We start from the raw sequence: 18,373 nt of genomic DNA on the forward strand, positions 1-18,373 counted from the left end.
CTTTCACCTAAATTAAGAATCGTTTGAGGTTTACGAGCACGTCTGTAGCCCAAACTGACTTGGGGCCTTAGGGGATAGCTGTTGTGCCAAGTCAGTGTTTTATCCTTACAATCAATCCGGCGCCAGAATTCGTCGATCCCGGAATGATAAAAAAAAGGCTTGGTTAGCAGTAGGGCGGATTCGAACCTCCGTTCGATCGTACAGACGCAGCGAAACATTCTACCGACTGCGCCACATACGCTTTACTGAACGATAGAAACAGATTTAGTCTATGTTTTGTACAAAAATAAGTCTTTCTATCTTCTCTTGTTTTTCTTGGAACGTAATTAAGAAGAAGAGTTATTCCCCCTGTTTTTGAATTTTTGCTCAACTAGCTTTAGAAAGAAAGAAATGGGGCACATAGAATTACTATCCAAGTGTGATGTGAGGTGTTATGATATCTTTTGTAAATGTCACATGTTTGAAAAAGGAGGAATTTTGGTAATCGTTTCATTTTACTGTTTCACATACCCAGTTCTCCGCTGACAGTGTTTAACAGCTATATGCTAATTTCTATTATTCTACTGTATTGGACTACTATTTAACGTTTTTACTGCAAGACACCAATTTTGCTGCAAATAGTTTGAATAATGCGGTAAAGTGCACCGAAGATGTGGCTGAAGGGCTGTTGGAACCCACCGTTGTGAAAGAGGAAGAAACCAGGGTCAAGTTCTTGCAAAATGCGCTTGACAAACTCGCTCAAACTGTGTGACTCAATCTTGGAACAAGTTGCTGAAGTTGCGGAATGTTGAAGTGTAATTGAATGGATTCTAACAAACCACAACAGCAGAAACGTTTGAGAATTTGAGATGAATAAATCAATACCTCGAAAAAAAAAGAAAAAAACAATTTGTAACGAATCACAGACATTAAAATGTTGTGAAGTCCCAATAAATTTTTAAAAGAAGGGAAAATCGCAGAAATTTTGCTTGCGGAAAGTATGATCTTGTACTCTTATGATCGGGTCAATAGGAGTTCTCTCGCAGTGTCGGCGGAAGCAGCAGAAATGTTCCCGTCTGTTCCGTGAACATCGATTTTTATTGGGGGAACTTAGTCCACTTCGCTGGAGAGTTGGGGTCTACTCGGTGTCGTTCATGAATTTGGGTGTAGAACTCATCTTGTGTTCAATAGTCAATTTGCCGGTTGTTTGGCCGTGGAAACTTCTTTCAAATCTCCAAATGTTCACCATTCAAAGATTCGTCTTTTTAAGTTTCTGTTTTCCTTTTCTTGCATCCGGAACAGAAATGTTTTTTTTGGACTTATATGTGAGTGGTAATGATCTCAGGAATCCTTTTGTTTTTTCGAAGTTTTCACAACCTTCTCTTTCTGCAGGTCTGTTTGCTTTCCTTTTTACTTGTCCAAGTTGATTTCTAAATACTTCGCAGTACTTTTTTGATCTATTTTTTCAGTGCATTTCTTTTTACAAAACGTAAAACTGATGTTCTCTTCACTAAGGTATAGTCGGGTTAAAACGATGTATATCAATAGGAACCCATACAGATTGTGGATTGTGGAAGATTAATTTTTGGGGACATCCATTATTCACGCATCATGAGCACGTCTTCTGAAAAGTTTTCTGTTGTGATAGTGGATATGAGAGCGGATGTAGTGCAGTCGGTAAGAGGTTCCACTATGACTGCAAAATCAATCGTTGGTTCGAAACCACATCACCACCAAAAAAGCTTTTCATCCCTTCAAGGTCGATAAAGTGGTATCAACTTTGTTTTCTCCTTTGTACATTTTTGTTAACGATACATGGCTAAAAGGTCAAAACATAATGTTGGTTCCTCCGAAATGAAGTTATTGCGGCTACATCCGCATATCCATACCGAAAAAACGACCTGCGCTTGTGAATGCTCAGATTTAGGGCGACGAAATGCGATTACTCAGACTTAAGGGGTCGGGTCGATCCATTTTTCGAGGCGTTTTTTAGTGGATTTTTTAAGATTTTAGTGTTACTGCAACGCTTCTTAGTGGAAAGCAATTTCGGAAGATTTTTGTTATTGTATTGCTGATAATAAACTAGGACTTTGTAAATGCTCGATTTGGTAGAGTAAAATGTAATCTCTCATGCTACGTCAAATAGCGTGTGCAGGGGAAGTTAAATAAACTTCATGTCTCTTTTAAATTGGTGAGAAAAAGGAACAGATGGGTTTTAAAAAGTCATAGTATTCAGGTAAGCTTTGATGTTTATTTGGTTTCTTTAAATCATAGAAAACAATAGTAATATTCATAAGTGATATGAATGTGGCCGTGCGTACTGTGTCCCAAAGAGCGGTTATGTGCAGAATTCGTAAACGCACTTTTTTGTCCTTATCGCTGTCCAATAAGGACAACTTTTCAAAAGGGTCCATTTGATAATTGCTTGATATGAAGTATTAACCAGTCAAATTTTTTGTGATTACGTGCTAAATGTGGTTCTGGATGGTGATTGTTCGCTCAATGATAAGCGTTTGAGGAAAAAAAGAACTGCTGCGGCTTTTCCGTGAATCAGTTTCTGATTAGCAACAAAATTAGTGCAGGGTAAATCAGATAGCGCAAGAGATGGCTTGCAAACCTCACTTAAAGGCATCACTCCACGAATCTGAGGTGGTACGGATTTCAGGTGGAGTATTCGTATACGGGATGGGAGACTATGGAGAGGGGGGTGATTCCGTCCATTTCTTCCTAATTGCCGTAAAAAACGGCCCGGAAGATACGGCTTCAAGCGTTCTGGCGCACTATTTTCTACAAGGAGTTCGACTGGAGCGCCAGTCCCGTGCAGCGCCGCATCTTCCGGGCCGTTTTTTACGGCAATTAGGAAAAATGGACGGAATTGCCCCCCTCTCCATAGTCTCCCATCCTGTATACGAATACTCCACCTGAAATCTGCACCACCTCAGATTCGTGGGGTGATGCCTTTAATCAAGAATAAATGTTGTGAGGGTTAGAATGGACGAAGGAATTTGTTGATTATTATTCTTCCTTGTAAAAACATTGCTTTATTTTCGATCACAGTTCGAATCTTAGGACTTAGCTCATATGTCCACCAATGTGGATACCAGTATTAAGTTAGAACTAGCTAATATTCAAGTTAGCTGTTAGAAGTATTCGTGGATTTCTTGTCATATTCTATATGACAGAAATACTATTATGAAATAATGGGTGGAAACCAAGTTTCACGCAAAAATATGATTTTAACCTTGAATAAACTGGAATATTTCACTGTCATATTGACCCGGTTGTTTTCTTAAATCATAAAAATGCTTGTCTTTGGCTTACAACGAGCTACGAAGTCCGAATTTATGTCAATTGCGTTAGCGAGTCTCAAGGAGATTGCTAAGTGCAAAACAATGTCACTCATTACTCCTCAGCTTAGAACATTTAACATTACCTCACCTCCACGGACATGCCTACTCTTTTTCTTGTACCTAACGAAAACAAATGTTGACATTTTTGGGCGGTCTAACTAACTACTTGAAAATTCAACATTAACAATGTTTTCTGTTACACGGTAAGTGATTTTGTCCTAAACCAGTATAATTTCCCGTAACCCATTTCGATGAAGTAACTGCCTATCTGCTACATGATTTTAACGTTAATTTTCTCAGTTTTCCAGAAGTTTTCCTTTTTCTGCGTCATGCAAATCGGTGCAGAAATACACGTCGTGTGCGGAAACCGTAAACACTACATCGAGTTTGAGGAGAAGATTCCGCACCAATGTGAAAGAAAAGGAAACGTGTTGTCTTTTTCCACATAGGAGCTTAAGGCGAAACCGCAACTACCGCTGCCCGTCTATTCCTATTATTTAAAAACTTCAAATCAGGGATTGTAAAAATTTTCGGTGTTGGGTCTTTTCCGATAGGACGTAAAATTCCACAGTATTTAGTAAGGTAGGATATCGTAGATGGGTTAGTTTTTAAGAATCGGAGCGAAAACGCAAATCACTCCTCACAAATCCAAGTTTCCGAAGCACCAAGTGCATCATAGATATCGGTTTACCAACGAAGCATCTTTTACGCTTATGATTGAAGAAACGAAACGACATAGAGTTGACTAGTGGTGAAATTAATCGACAAAAAAATTCTTTACACTCACTTTTAAAGAAATCGTTCTTGACAAATTTCGTTGTGGAGTTCTCTCCAGCAATAAATAGCGTTGGGAGCGTAAATAGCAAGTGTCACAGTCAAAACCCTGTACTATACCAGAAATCAGAACGATCAGAAGCATCATAGTTATCGGTGTATTCAACAACGTAAATAGCTTCTTGTAAATACGAAATATGCAGTGAACCCTCTATTTCGATCACTAACTGTTTGAGGTTCCCATCGAAAAAGCGTTTTGGGTTTTGATTGCTGGGATTAGAGTTTAAAATCACTAATCAATTTTGTGGCTAGTGTAGCGCAATCAATAGGAGGTTTCGCTGCATCTGCAGGTTCGAATCCGCTCCAGGCCAAACCACCCATCCCTCGCCTACGCACTCCAGAAGTTTTTGCTGGAACTCACTTTGAAGGCCTGTAAGAACATTTATTTGATATTTGATATGTACATAAAAATATAATTATTTAGCTCGAGACTGTAGAATTAAATAAGAAATTAAATTAGAATTATGAATTAATTAAATTAATTTAAAAGTCTTAGAAGAGACTTCACCAGTGGAAATTTTTCTCAACAGGCCAAAATTACATGAGCTCACTACTTCTACTACTTTGTAGCACTTCGCCGTTTCCTATAATAGAGTCAAAACGACATAAAGCACGGTGCAGCTGCGTAAGCAGATGCGCTCGAAACTTTGCGGTGGAGCGTAGCGGCTATAAGCGAGTGAGGATCCCTGCTACCAACGTTCATTGCTGCAGTACGCGATGATCCCATCTCGACTGCAACCGACATCTCCATCGCGCTGTTTCGAGCGCAACCGCTTACGCTTACGTGCTTCATGTCGTTTTGACCAGACTATAGAATCAATAACGAGATTTGATCAAACCTGCAATGGTATCACGATTCCGAAATTGACCAGCATTCTGCGAGCTTTTCTTGCAGTAAAATCCTGAATGAGATGTGCCTAGATGAAAATTCCTCGCTTTGCTGTATTGCTCATAAATCGTACATGTCTATAATGCCAAAAATGCTCTGTATCTTTGATGATCGGTTCTGGAAAATTGGGATTAACCTCTTAGTGCTCTGACACTCAATGCATTTATCAGAGACCATTTTTTGTACGAATCATTTCCCACCAACATCGCCGCGTGCATTTCACGTGCATTGAACGCAGAACATTGAAGATCAGCACATGCATGAGCATTCGCTGGTTGTTCTGTGGAGTGTGTTCGGCACTTAGCAGTTAGTTAGAATGCTGCAAAACTTTAATTTCCGAGTTTTTGAGACTTTTTTCGCCATGCTCACCTACTTTGCAGTTAGTTACCTCTAATAAGTGGTGAATTATCTACTTATTTTATGGTATCGCATATTTTCTGATCTATCGATGTAGTTGTTGGTTGAATCAGGTCAGTTTGTATTCAATAAAGATAGGGAGGGAAGTGTCAGGGTTTTCTTCCAGAACTATCTCGTACTTCAAAGAAAAATATACATAGGTGTGCTCTTAATTGCTCGCAGTCGAAACGATGGAAGAAAAAACGAGCACGAAGTGGGTGGAGCCTTTGAATGCGATCGGGCGCCCTGACTGCGCAGTCAGTGCGTCTTAATCGTCAATCCAGAATTGTGGCCTCGTCCTTCTTTAACAACGACCTCCTCAGTGTCGCAAGCCTGTTTTTTTTTCGATTAAATCGCTAATTGTAAACCTCCAAATTCTTGTCAGAAGTATGGGTATTTGCCGGTATTCGAAGTGCAGGTATTTGCCGCTTCGAAAGAGTGATTTTTCAGCTTTCCGCAGGCTAGTGGAGAGTTGTAGTCCCTTGCTTCAGCTACACAAAAGTAGATTTCCCAAGTCAGCTCTATTACAGCTGTTCATTCCCTGAAAAATCTCTTTTTTTACATACTGTGTGCATTTCGAGTGAGATAATAACGGTGGCTTGCATGAATGTTTCGCTACGCACGTCTCGTCGCAACAGACAACTGACGAAAACACAAGACACCCAAGTTCGCTGCCTGAAATCTTTTCTTCTACTTCAATTTTATCCTCACTCATGAATGAGCTTTTTTTTCTTCTGTTAACGCTTGTCCCCTTCGCTCGACACACTTTTTTATCTGGACGGAATTTATTTCGGTCAACTTTATCTCTCCTGATTATCTCCTCTGTGGCATTACGAAGAGTTTACGAAGAGATAATCATTTCAAACTTTCTGATCTTTCTGTTCTGACGGTGCTCAATGGGCGGGAGTTGACCAATCGATAAGAGGTTAGGTTGCGACTCCAGTGGCGATAATTCAAAACCCCAGGGGTTACCAAGCCTTTCATCCACCCGAGTCCAAAAATTGGTACCAGACTCTTCTAAGAGGATAAGCGCAGAGACTTTGTCCATCGGCTGAGAAGTCACTAATAGGCTGCACACGCTTTCGTAAACCTCAGATGATTCTGAATTGCAGTCAAATGCGTAAGCGCATCTCGAAGGAATCTATCAAGGCCACGACGTTTTTCTTTTAACTTCATTTAACTGCAAATCTTTCTCGAAGAATTTCCACCCGATTCAAAATACTTAATGATAGTTAGTTCTGAGCAGATGGGGAATTATGGTCTAATCAGTGAGTTGAGGTAAAACAAATGTGGGGACACTCTTAAAGAGTCACTTCTGAAAATATCCAATATTTTCAGTGGAAATTAGCACTATTAGGTCGTAGGTGAATTTTGGGTCCCAGAAATCATATATACGTTCATAATTTTTACTTTAATAGAAATTTCCAGTGTCCACGGTCAAGCGTGAGATGCGAGCTTCTCATCAGGCTTCGCTACTTTTCTTTCTAGATTCCAAAGGAACTAGGAAGTTGCAAGGAACAGCGCTGTGATCGTTTTTGTAGGGCTATCTCTCTGAGAAACTCTCTGAGAAAATCCTAAACTATTTCTTTTGGTCCTCTTATCACAAAGTTACACAAAGCTAGTCATTAAACACTTTTAAACTGCCGAAAACGCATATTACTAAATTTTTTATCTTTTAGATGTTGTTACAAGTTTCTAACCCTTTTTGCAAGAAAGAAAGGGAATCAGCAAGGTGTCCAACTTGCGTCATCCCATTGCCACCACACTGTCGAAACAGAATATCGATTTTTTGGTTTTTTTTTTCGTCGCTCCTCTATAATTCGACCTATGCATCTGACTCTTCTCTTTTTTGTTGTATTATGTACTTTAGTCAGCATTTCAGGAAATTTCATAGATTTTAAAATAAAAATAGGGTAGAATAAAATGGAAGTATTTCAATACTAATATTTCAAAAATGTTTAGCAAATTTGCTTCTTCTACTACTTGGTGTCTCTTCGCTTCTGTCAGCTACCAAATTTCATATTTGCCGTTTGCATCTCAGCTAATTTTCGACTTTGCGTTTTCGAAATATACGAAATTTTCAATGTATTGAATCGGCAGCAATGGAGAACTTTCGCAGCAACGTTAGAGGGATGTTGGTCGAATTCGAGTGTTTTGTCCTTTCACCACACTTCACCTTTCTCACTGCCTCCGAGTCCAGTATGAAAATAGGGTTCCCAGAGAATAAAACAAGGAATTAGATTGTATTTGTGAATAGAATTAGCAGACACCCATCACTGCCTTCTCTTTGCCATTTTCCTGTTTCCAGTGCTTTGATATCTTTCATTGATTTCGTTCTGAGAATAAACGCTGAAGCTACTTGAAAATTGGTTGCTAATGTAAAATTGCAGACTTCATCTTCAAGATGTTGTCGGGAACAACACGTGCAGCGCTGATTTCGTTACAGTATCGTGCTATTTCAACGACTCCACTTACAAAATGCTTTGATCCAAGGTCTATTCGTCCAATCGGTTTTTCTTCACTGTTGAAGGTGAGTCTAATTAAGAGATATACATTAGAGAGTTGAGGTCTTCAATCTCTGACAATACTTCAATTGAAGAAGAACGAGTCAGTGAACGGTGTAAATCCGGCATTTGTGGCTGCAGAAATGCTGATAAAACCAAGGAGGACCCAGAAATCACAAAACAGCTGCACCCGAGTTCACATGCATGACAGAAAACCACTGCTAAAGGCTATCATCCAAGATGTAAGTTCAAATGTGCATCCAAAAGTTAAATTTTTAACAGTCTCCGCCAGAAAATTTCTTTACCTTCTTCCTTCGGACGGCGCATTATGACTACCACTTAAGTGGGTGCATCGATCGAGAACGTGAGATGGGGTTATGTTCAAATGCTTGGTGTGCCTTGTGGATCGAAATGAAATAAGAATTTAAGACCACAAGTTATGAAAGGAGCAGAGATGGAAGATACGCGTACAAGGTTCTCTCAAAGCTATTTGGATCAATCCCACATCGAAAACCAATCCTTTTGCCTAGCGATTGCTTTCAAAAACATCGTTTTTAACGAGAATATGACAAGACGGATTATTGTGGTTGTCCAAGTTTAAGGAAGGGCAAATTGGGTCAGCGGTTCGTTTTTGAACAAACCACTTAGAGGCTTTTCTTTTATGCTTGTAGAAACCTTGTACCAGATGACGGTGGCGCTCTAAAATGACTATTTCTTTAAAACTTTTCATAAAAACTCATGATTTACATTAAACGGATTCTTTCTTCCTAGCTGGCGAACTTTATAAAATCCTAAGTTCTTATCTGCTTCTTTCCACCCTCTTTCTTCGGAATAAAAGAATGAGATGCATGTGTTAAAAGCAGCACACCACGCATCTAACGAGGTGGAGAAATCCGCGGAAAAATCTAGAGTTAGAATTGTAGATTGCGGGACCAGGGGTGGTTTCTCTCATTCCTCCCTGATCCTCGTAAGAAACAGCATGGAAGACAAGTCAATTCAGTTGCAACGCGCACCCTTGTGGATGCGCCGCATCCAAGTGCGATCGATCGAAGATCACTGATGACTCCTCACCAGCCTATTCACACAATGAGTGGGGTGTTAAGGGACTGTAACGTGGGCATAGAAGAGCGTTATAACGTACTTCGTAATAACCAAAGCGGTTCTTACGACAATCAGGGAGAGATGAGCGGAAGCACTCCTGACCTCGTAATCTACAATCCCATCTGCGGATTCCACCACCAGGTCAGATTGCTGCCTTTAAATAAATCCGCTTAGGAGGTGCGTAAGTGTTCGACTTCAGCATAGTTTCAATTTTACAAACGTTTGTCTGGCCTATACAGTGACAGAAGTCGGTTGATGTATAAAACCAGTATTTTCGTTGTCTCAGATGAGTCTGGTACCATTTTATCGATTCCGGAAAGGTGAAAGGTTTGGTTGACTCTAGTGTGGTTTCAAACATCGACAATGCTTTCGCAGCCGAACATCTTACCTACACGCTTCCTATAGCACTGGTCAAGTAAACGGGGTTAAATGGGTAACATTTTGTGTGTGGATCAGAGTTGATCTGTCAGGGAATTTCTCCAGCTACCCTTCCATCTTACTGCTTCATAGCGTCAATTATATAGGTGCAAGAGTTGCCTTGTTGAGTTAATTGGGAGGTTTGGTGTTGCCGTGGCCTGAGTTTGTGGGAATATATGCGTTTCAGATGATCTTCCTAAAATATGTGCAATAACTGCCGCTATGAGTTTGATACAAATGTGAAAAAATTGTGTGTACACAAGCATCAATATAAATTTAAGATTCCAAACGAAGTGGAACATAAGAAAAAATCTTTTTTTTTTTTTTAATAAAAATATAAAAAAAAAAAAATTTTTTTTTTTTTTTAAAAAAAAAACCCCCCCCCCTAAAAAAAAATAAAGGGAAAAAAAAAAAAAAAAAAAATATAAAAAAAAAAAAAAAAAAAAAAAAATTGATCCGTTTGCAGCAAACAAAAAACTTACTGAACTCAACCACTTATCTCTTTTATTTCAGGAACGGATCGAACCAAAAACAATGTGAACATATCCGAAACGTCACTTCATTTTGTCTGTGAATTCTCTGACTACTTCTCACCACGTTCAGCACTTCAAGTTGAGAAGATGAACTGGCACCTATTCTTCTCGGTTTTCTTACTCCTACAGTCCTATCTTCTGGTGCTTCAAGGTTGATACTAATACATTGTCTTACTGATTTTCCAGATACTTTTCTTGTTTGTACTCATATACGAAAGCAAGCCATTGCAGCAGTCCGTCTTATAAAAAGAGCTTAGCAAATACGAAAAGGTCTAGTTCATCTCGTACGCGTTCTTGCACATATTTGTTATAGACAGTATTTGTTCTGTTTTGATGGTGTTGAAACTATTGCTCCACTGTTATTCTCGAAAACATCCCAGTTTATTGCTTGCATTGACATCTTCGGCCATCGCAAGAAGATCTATAATAAATACTTTATTCTCGTAACAGTTCTGACAGTTTAGCTCCAACATCTCTGTGTAGCTAGCGGTTTTCGTTTGTTAACTGTTTTGATTTCTTTTCCAAGGGCTAACATTCGGTTTGGTTTTTAAACTAAGAGCGCGCTTAGTTCCCCCTCCCTCTCATCACTCGAAAACGACGTGCGGGACGGCACTAATTTCTACCTGCACGATCGATCGAAAGTTCGGAATCGCCCTAGTGCTCACCAAACTTTTCATCGCTCCGGGGCCGATTAATTCTTACCAGACATGTCTGGGAGGATAAAAACACCGATTTAACACATCGGATAGCCCCCGCAAGTCATTGAATAGACCAGTTACACGTTCGTGAACCTCAGATGATTCTGAATTGAAGTGAACGTGGTGGCGCATCCCAAGCGGATTGATTAACGCCAGACACATTACCTTTTATCCTTTTACGTTGAAGCGGACCGGCGACCAGTCGAAAATCTATGATGTTTCCTCAGCAGCCTCGCAAGTAAAACCAAACACCAGACTGCTAGACGGGCCGGGAACGTGCACAAGAGTGGAGCGTTCCATTGTGGCTCATAGGAAGTAGAGCGGTTCTCGCGCCGTTTTTTGGGACGATTAGAGGTAATTGAGCGTGGCTACTCCCTAGTTATCTACAACCCTAACTCTTCGTTTTCCAACCGGTCCCCGCACTACGTCAATTTCGTGAAACGCTGCGTTTAACTTGGGGAAGGGGAATAGAGCGTGGCTATGTTCATACCCGTAATCTACAGTCCGAATTCTATGTGGTCTCACAGAGAACAGAACATCGTCAGTTCTTTGCTCCACTTACACTGTTTCATATTTTGACCGCTGCTAATTTGTGATATTTATATATACATATTAATATTTATTTACCGGGAACAAGCGTGTAATGGGATTTTCCCATCGGAGTCCGTGAAGGAAGGGGATCACACCGGAAGGGGTTCGTAAGGGAGTGTGCGGTGGACGGTAGTGAATGGAGGATAACATGATAACCGGACAAATTTGTGCGTAGTATTAAGTAGCTATATACACTACAAAACATTGTATTAAATATAATACAATTAAATAGTTTCATACATAACAGAATATTATATTATGTTCCACGCAGGGAAAGTAGCATGGAAGCATCGTTCGTTCGTTCATTCGTTTCGACAATGTGACAGTGGGATCAGCCAGCATCCCGCTAAACCAAAGTTTTTCAAAAGAGACAGAAACTTGTAACCACTTCTAAACATGACAAAAAAATTCTGCGCACGTTGTTACGTCGCGAATAACTTCGTCATAAGAGGACCAAAAAAATATTTTAGGTAGTTTTTTTCAGAGAAGGTTTTCGTTACAAAACAAAGATATCGCTGATTTTTTGATAAGACCAAGATGGAAAAATGGCATTTTCCCATCAAAAGTTCGGAAAAGCAGCAACTCTGGTTCCTTCAACATTTACATCAGAAAAGTACGAAAAAAGTCGAAACGTTCCAAATTTTGTCCCATTTAAATTTTAAAAAAAACTTGGGAATGAAAAATAGCAGCGGTATGTCTGCGTTGCAGAGCGAGCCTTCTTCTCTCAAAAACAGCCTAAAATATTTCTTTTGGTTCTCTTATCACAGAGTTATTCGCGATCTCCCAGACCTAACGATGAGCACAGAAATTGAGCTTTGTTTATCATTTCCAGAAGTGGTTTCAAGTTTCTATCTCTTTTGCAAAAATTTGGTTTTGCGGGGTGCTGGGTAGTTCCACTGTCACATTGTCGAAACGAAATGTTGATGCTTCCAGTGTTCGAAACTGCACCATTCCGCTTCACATTCGATACCAATATTTCAACAACATTTCAGCAAATTTGCTTCTTCTACTACTTGGTGTTTCTTTGCTTCTGTCATCAGCTACCTTAGTTCACATTTGCCACAAGAAGAAGAAAAGAAGAAGAAGAAGGGGAAGGGTAGCATTCGTGTTCGAGAGGGTCGCGTCCATCACCACATTCATCCCTACTATAAGCGGACCTCTCACCAGTTGTGCTACACCCCAAAGTATGCAAAGTATGCAAATGAAGGTGCGATCATGTAAATTTTTCCCTTAAAAAAGTCATCTTTCCAAGCCATGTTGTTTCTGACATTGTAGCAATTGTTGTTGTTCATTGTTTACAATTTCAGTGAATACTGCTTTCTGAAATGAACTGTGTCATGTTTTCATCTTCATGCACCATGGAAATGGAGATGAGTCAGCCAGTCAGTCACTCAGTCAGTCAGTCAGTCAGTCAGTCACTCATGAATGCTTAAATTTCTTTGAAAAAGGAACGAAAAAAGCGTTGTTAGAAGAAATACAAATTTAATTTCTCGTGAAATTCACTTACATTTAATTTCTTCATTTAATTTCAATTAATTTCCGTTAGTAAAGAAGGACGAAGTCACCACTCCAAATCTGATAAGATAAGACTTCAGGCGGACGTTCAGTCTGGTACATGTAATAGTCGCGTCAAAGCGACATGAAGCTCGGTGTAGTTGCGTCAGTTGCCACGCTTGAAGCGTTGCAGTGGGACTCAGCGGTGAGGATCGAAAGGTAACCGTCGCCAACTGTAGTTCTGAGCGGTACGAGTCCTTCTAACAGCAAGTTTGACATCACTGCTTCGAGCGCAACCGCTCATGCAACTGCACCGAGCCTTATTTTGTTTTCACCCAACTACTGTCTGTACTTGGAAGAAAGAAAGTTTCTCCTACCATCAACTGCAGAAACCTCTGTTGCGAAGCCTTAAGCGACCATGATCGTGAGGCGTGGTATGGATAGCGACGTTTTTCAATTTCACATATAACTTTGATGCATATAATCATATTTATGTGCTTCATTGGCGCAGCCTTATTGGGATTGGTCGACGCCGCGTCCTTTATCCTCTATCCTTTTATAATTCATAGTTGAGGATTTTGGGGAGCTGTAAATAAAACATGCAAAGGAAAGAAAACGTTGTCAACAGTTTTTACTCTGACTGGTGTCATCGTCTCCGTCAAACTCCTGCTAAAGAAAGGTCCTACAGAAGCACAAAAGTTCGACGTTCTTTGAATCTTTTCATATAATCATAAAGATTTCGATTGCCAAATTGAAGTAAGAGCCAAGATTGTTAACAAACGTTATTACGGCTAAACAAGTGTCCATCTAGACTTGAGTGGGACATATAGTGCATGGCCAGACCTATGACCTGTCTGTAGTAGTGTCCTGATCGGCGAAATATGGAGCACTCTAAACATTCATCCAGCAGCGTTACAGTCTGCCTTATGGAAAACCCGTACGGGTTTAGAATGTCGGTTCTGTTGTTGTTCTGTTCTGCAAATAGCTCGAAAATGCTTGCTTGCATTGCATCATTGGTGTAAAGCGAAATGGCATCGAAAGATTCAGTGACACATTATTTCCCTAAGCGCTCTTCAAAGTTGCTCAAGGAACATGTTGTTGTTGAATAAATGCGTGGGAACATAGTTGAGCAGTGGAGCAGGTATGACTCTTGAAAGCCACATTGTTTTTGGAACTCTTCATATGACGAAGAGCAATAGTGTTGCGTTATCCAGGTGTAGTCGAGTGATAGTCATGTCCAAATCGCGTAATATGACCACAAACTCTCCTCCCTCATCGCTGATGGAGACCTTTATCTCGCCACATGCTGAGGGTTCGCGAATCTCACATAATAAAGTTTGTTAACACTCTTGGCTTTTGCTTCAATTTGACAAAGGTCCTACATTTTCTGTGTTTTTGGACCTCCAGTTGCTTTTGCGCATTGACCACTTTCCTGACATTTAAGCGAATGCTGATTTAAGCACATAGAACTGCGATGAATTTCTAGGAAATGTCTGCTGAACAAGCAATGACACAAATTTCTTCCTCTTTCCGCTGAACACACAGATTTTTGTTGCACACAAAAGCGTTTCGCACGCAATCTCCATACTAATTCGCCCCGCAAACTCGTGTTTGCCGAACGACCTGTCGGCGTGGCCATCGATTTATTTTACTTTTACCACTATCATCACGACCTCATAACTGTCACACTTTTTTTGGGGATATTTCAGGGCATTGCTGCATTTTTACGATACAATTATCGTTTATATTTTTATTGTGTGAAGATGGGAACAGCAGAAGAACCTGACAAGACATTGTTTTTGGTTGGCATTGTGAGGATCAAGATTGACCGTAAACAAGATCTATGTCTCAATCGTAAGCCAAAAGCATAACGATGAGAAGAAAATTTTTTAAATTCGCATTTTCCTGCTTTCTACCGGGGAGCTTGTGATTGTATGTGCGATGTTAACATTTCAGTTGCTGTTTCTTTTCGCAGTGTTTTAATCTTGAACGTTAACATTTGCAGCAATAACGGTGTTGTGTTGTGTAAAGTGCATGGAAAAGAATGTTCGATACAAAATGTCCCAAATCAGTTTAGACGTAGCTTTTTGTTCTGCGACGTTAACTGCTAATTCTACTCAATTAAACGAACTCTTACACTCAGTTATGTTATAATCAGTTACACAACCTTATGAAATTCTGTAGAATACACCTATACCCTTATTCAAAGATCTGTGCTTCTCCAAAACTACTTTTCATCACTACGCAGAAAGTTGTGTTCTCCATTTCCGAATCATAGCTGTTTTTCTTAAATTTGTATTGGTCCAATGCTGCATTCATTCCTATCGATAGAAAATGATTCAGGAATGGCTCACTCAATAGGATTCTATCTCGTTTTATTCTTGGTTGTACTTCAAATTGCGCTTGTTGTGGTGGTGAGTAGTTCCCATGATTACTTCGAAGCTAAAAAGTGACAATTTTGAGAAATTTTAACAGCTATCCACATTTGTGACATACTTATTGCATAAATTGCACATAGAGTCAAAATGACAAAAAGCAGATTGTAGCTGCATAAGCGGTTGCGCTCGAAGCGGTAAATTGGAGCGTAGCGGTTAGGATCAAATGGGGACCCCTGCTAGCACCGTTCACCGCTGCAATTCGTGATGGTCTTGCGTCGATCCCTTGCTCCATCAGCTTCGAGCGCAGTGCAACTGCACTGTTATTCACGTCGTTATGACCCGAGTATATATTATGGCACTAAGGTACTGCTCTCAAATGAATAACGTTAACACTTAGATTTGGTTCTAGTTTTTTATTTGTAAGGAATTTATGATTCCAATTAAATGAAGTGATACGCCAGATCTGTAGGTTCAACGCGTTTATCGTTGTGGGTGGGTTGCGCTTACGCGTTCAATTCCATTCATAATCGTTGAAGGTTCATTAATATGTGTGTACCCTATACATAAAATGCGGGGGAAGGTGGATGCGTAACGTCAAAGTTTCTTTCCTCGCATACTAGTTTGGAACCAATTTATACGTACGTTAAGCGATTGGTTGGCACAATGATGATTTTGAACCATTTAGCGTGTGCCTGGCTGCGTTGTAAGTAGAATACGGTGGCGGCCGACTCAAAAGCCAATGCATAGCCGTTTTTATTAGGCTGGTGCGCGCATGTCGCTTAGGTTTGTGAAATTATTGGGTTAACTATTGGCCTATTTATGAATGAATCACTGTGTTATTAGGAAACTACGAGATTGTAAAGGGTGTGCAAAAAATGGTACATTTGTAAAAATATGTACTAGGTAGCTTATAGTTCCGTGGTTCAGTGTCTTCTCTTGTTTCCCTAACATTTTTCCCCGTGTAATTTCTCATAGTAAATCAGGTATGAAAAATCGTCGCAAAGAAATAGTGCTATGATGAAAAGCCACTTGCAGACGACAGCAAGAGAGTTCTTAAAAGGTTGTTAAAATTTTTCAAGATTTACCAGAGGAGGAGAATAAAAACTTGGTAAACTTAGTTGCAGACTTAGTTTATTTCCGTGGTAAAATGCTCACAAGAGTGTTGGGCGGTAAAAATTGTGTTGTTACTACGGTGACAAAATTCATGCCTTTCCTTTGAAAAGAGCAGGACGAATTTTGCTGATGCAATGCACCCATCTCGTGCATGAAGTTAACAAACAACTCGTTTCTTGTAAACCACTCCTAACGTCTGGCTGAAGCCGGACTTCGGACTTTTTTGGTGTTCGCTTCGCTCAGCTTCACTAATCAATAAAAACTAATGATAACGGTATTTTCCGTGAAATTAGCTTTGTGTTTTTCTAACAACTCTCCTTTGTTTTTGTTTAATAAATTTAGGCGGAAGATTTAATAGTTTTTTTTTTACTAAACATATCAGTTCTACATTTGGAGAACATTCAAACTTTAGCTTCAAACTCACCAACTCACCTCTGATACTAATAATCACGCTTGTGTGTGTGTGTGTGTTTGTGTTTGTAGTCATGACCACATGTCCATTTCCACTGCACGTTTACCTCTTCAGATTGGTAACATCTTCTCTTCAGAAAGGAAACAAAAACAAACATGTGTTTGTTGTTCTTGTTGACATATGTTCATGTTAACAACAAAACAAACATGTGCTTGAAAGCACGGGTAAAAATGGCTGCTCAAATAGTAGTTACCAGTCTACATGATCCTTATCTTTATCAGTACCATAATGACGTTCATGTCATTTACGTTAGCACATTACCCTGCGCTAATTGTTGTGGAGAGAAACTCAAGTTTCGATAAAGGATTCCAAATTTTCATGGTCTATAGGAGGAATAAATATGTAGGTATAAATAATAAAGTAATATGATACAAATAATATGTAGGTGTAAAATCAAGTTTAAATACTCTCCATATGTAGTGTTGACGCATTTAGGAAGACTACCTTAAAACGATTCCTTCGAAACTTTGAGTGGGCGGGTATATCCAGTGGTAAGAGAAGCGCAGCGTCTACGGTTCGATGGCGCTCTGAGACAGCAAAGCCTTTCTTCCCTCTGGAGTCGATTAATTGATGCAAAACTTGCTCAGAAGGATGGAAAAACTAACCAACTTCATCCGGACTCCGCATAATCGTTGAGGCGGCTTACGCGTTCACAAACCTCTGTGATTCTTTGCTTTTATTTTCAGAGTTCGTTCAATTTACCTCCTACTGGCATGTGTCGCGGACAGAATGGCGACAACTGCATGCGATGTGATTGTATGAGGCCATACAAGTGCGTGAAAGGACAATGTAGATGAGAGGATTACAGCTGTGATAAAGAAATGCGATACGAGCATACACATACATTTTTAGCCACTGGTTTTGGTTTGTACACCTTTGCAAGTGCAATATACCATAGCTATTGTGGCTGCCTTGAATAAAAATTTGCTGTCTTTTCGCCTGCCCATAGAACATAACAAAAGAACAAATTACTACAAACAATAACAAGAATATTATAAATTGATTTTACATCATTATCACATTCGTTATATTATTGTATTACATTATTATTCATATTATTATTTATATTATTTAAATAATTTACATTTTATTATTTATATTATATCATTTATATCGTATTATATTCAGCTGTGCTAACACGAAATAATGTGGAGATCAGCACCACGGTGATAAAGATAAGGGTCTTACGCCAAAACGGAAATGGAGACGTTAACTGCTCGCTACCAGACTCAAGCGTCCTTTGAGAATTTCTCAACATGGTGTCGTAAAAGTGGAAAGAAAGAGGGTATTGTCAATATAAAGTAAATTCATATTAAGGGATACAAATTGTTTCAAAAATAGATGGGGTGAAGTATTTTTCTAAAGATTTTGCTGGTATAATTTCACACCTTTTGGTTTGGGACTTGTTTGGGAAAATACTAAAAAAATGAAGTACATCCAGATTAGGGTAAATGCGAGTGGTCATGAGCACGAAGGCAAGAAAAAGAGTGCAAATCATACAACGCGTTCTGAACAAAGCCTTGCGGCCTTGATCTTAAGTGAATTGTTTTTCAAAAAATTCACCACGAAAATGGAAAATGTAGAGTGTGAAGGAACGATTAAAAGAGTGATCCGGTTGGCGTCC

The 18,373-nt window shown here is 39.5% G+C and overlaps 2 protein-coding genes across 3 annotated transcripts; both read left to right on the forward strand.

The window, feature by feature from the left end:
• Positions 1-1,283: 1,283 nt before the first annotated feature.
• On the forward strand, positions 1,284-10,010 carry RB195_016345 (uncharacterized protein; the record flags this gene model as incomplete). 2 transcript variants are annotated; one of them, XM_064207461.1, is made up of 4 exons in its annotated part: positions 1,284-1,371; positions 7,839-7,978; positions 8,048-8,194; positions 9,984-10,010. In XM_064207461.1, 4 exons carry the CDS (start codon positions 1,284-1,286, stop codon positions 10,008-10,010), a joined length of 402 nt encoding a protein of 133 aa, XP_064063342.1. The 2 variants fall into 2 exon arrangements, with proteins under 2 accessions (XP_064063342.1, XP_013301800.2); XM_013446346.2 differs by lacking the exon at positions 1,284-1,371 and having other exon boundaries at positions 7,853-7,978.
• A 4,539-nt stretch (positions 10,011-14,549) lies between these two features.
• RB195_016346 (uncharacterized protein) lies at positions 14,550-17,546 on the forward strand (the record flags this gene model as incomplete). The annotated part of the gene is made up of 3 exons (XM_013446347.2): positions 14,550-14,640; positions 15,130-15,200; positions 17,436-17,546. The coding sequence occupies 3 exons, from the start codon at positions 14,550-14,552 to the stop codon at positions 17,544-17,546; spliced, it is 273 nt and encodes a 90-aa protein (XP_013301801.2).
• Positions 17,547-18,373: the final 827 nt, after the last annotated feature.

Source organism: Necator americanus, chromosome V, assembly GCF_031761385.1.
Source record: "Necator americanus strain Aroian chromosome V, whole genome shotgun sequence".
Lineage (NCBI taxonomy): Eukaryota > Metazoa > Nematoda > Chromadorea > Rhabditida > Ancylostomatidae > Necator > Necator americanus.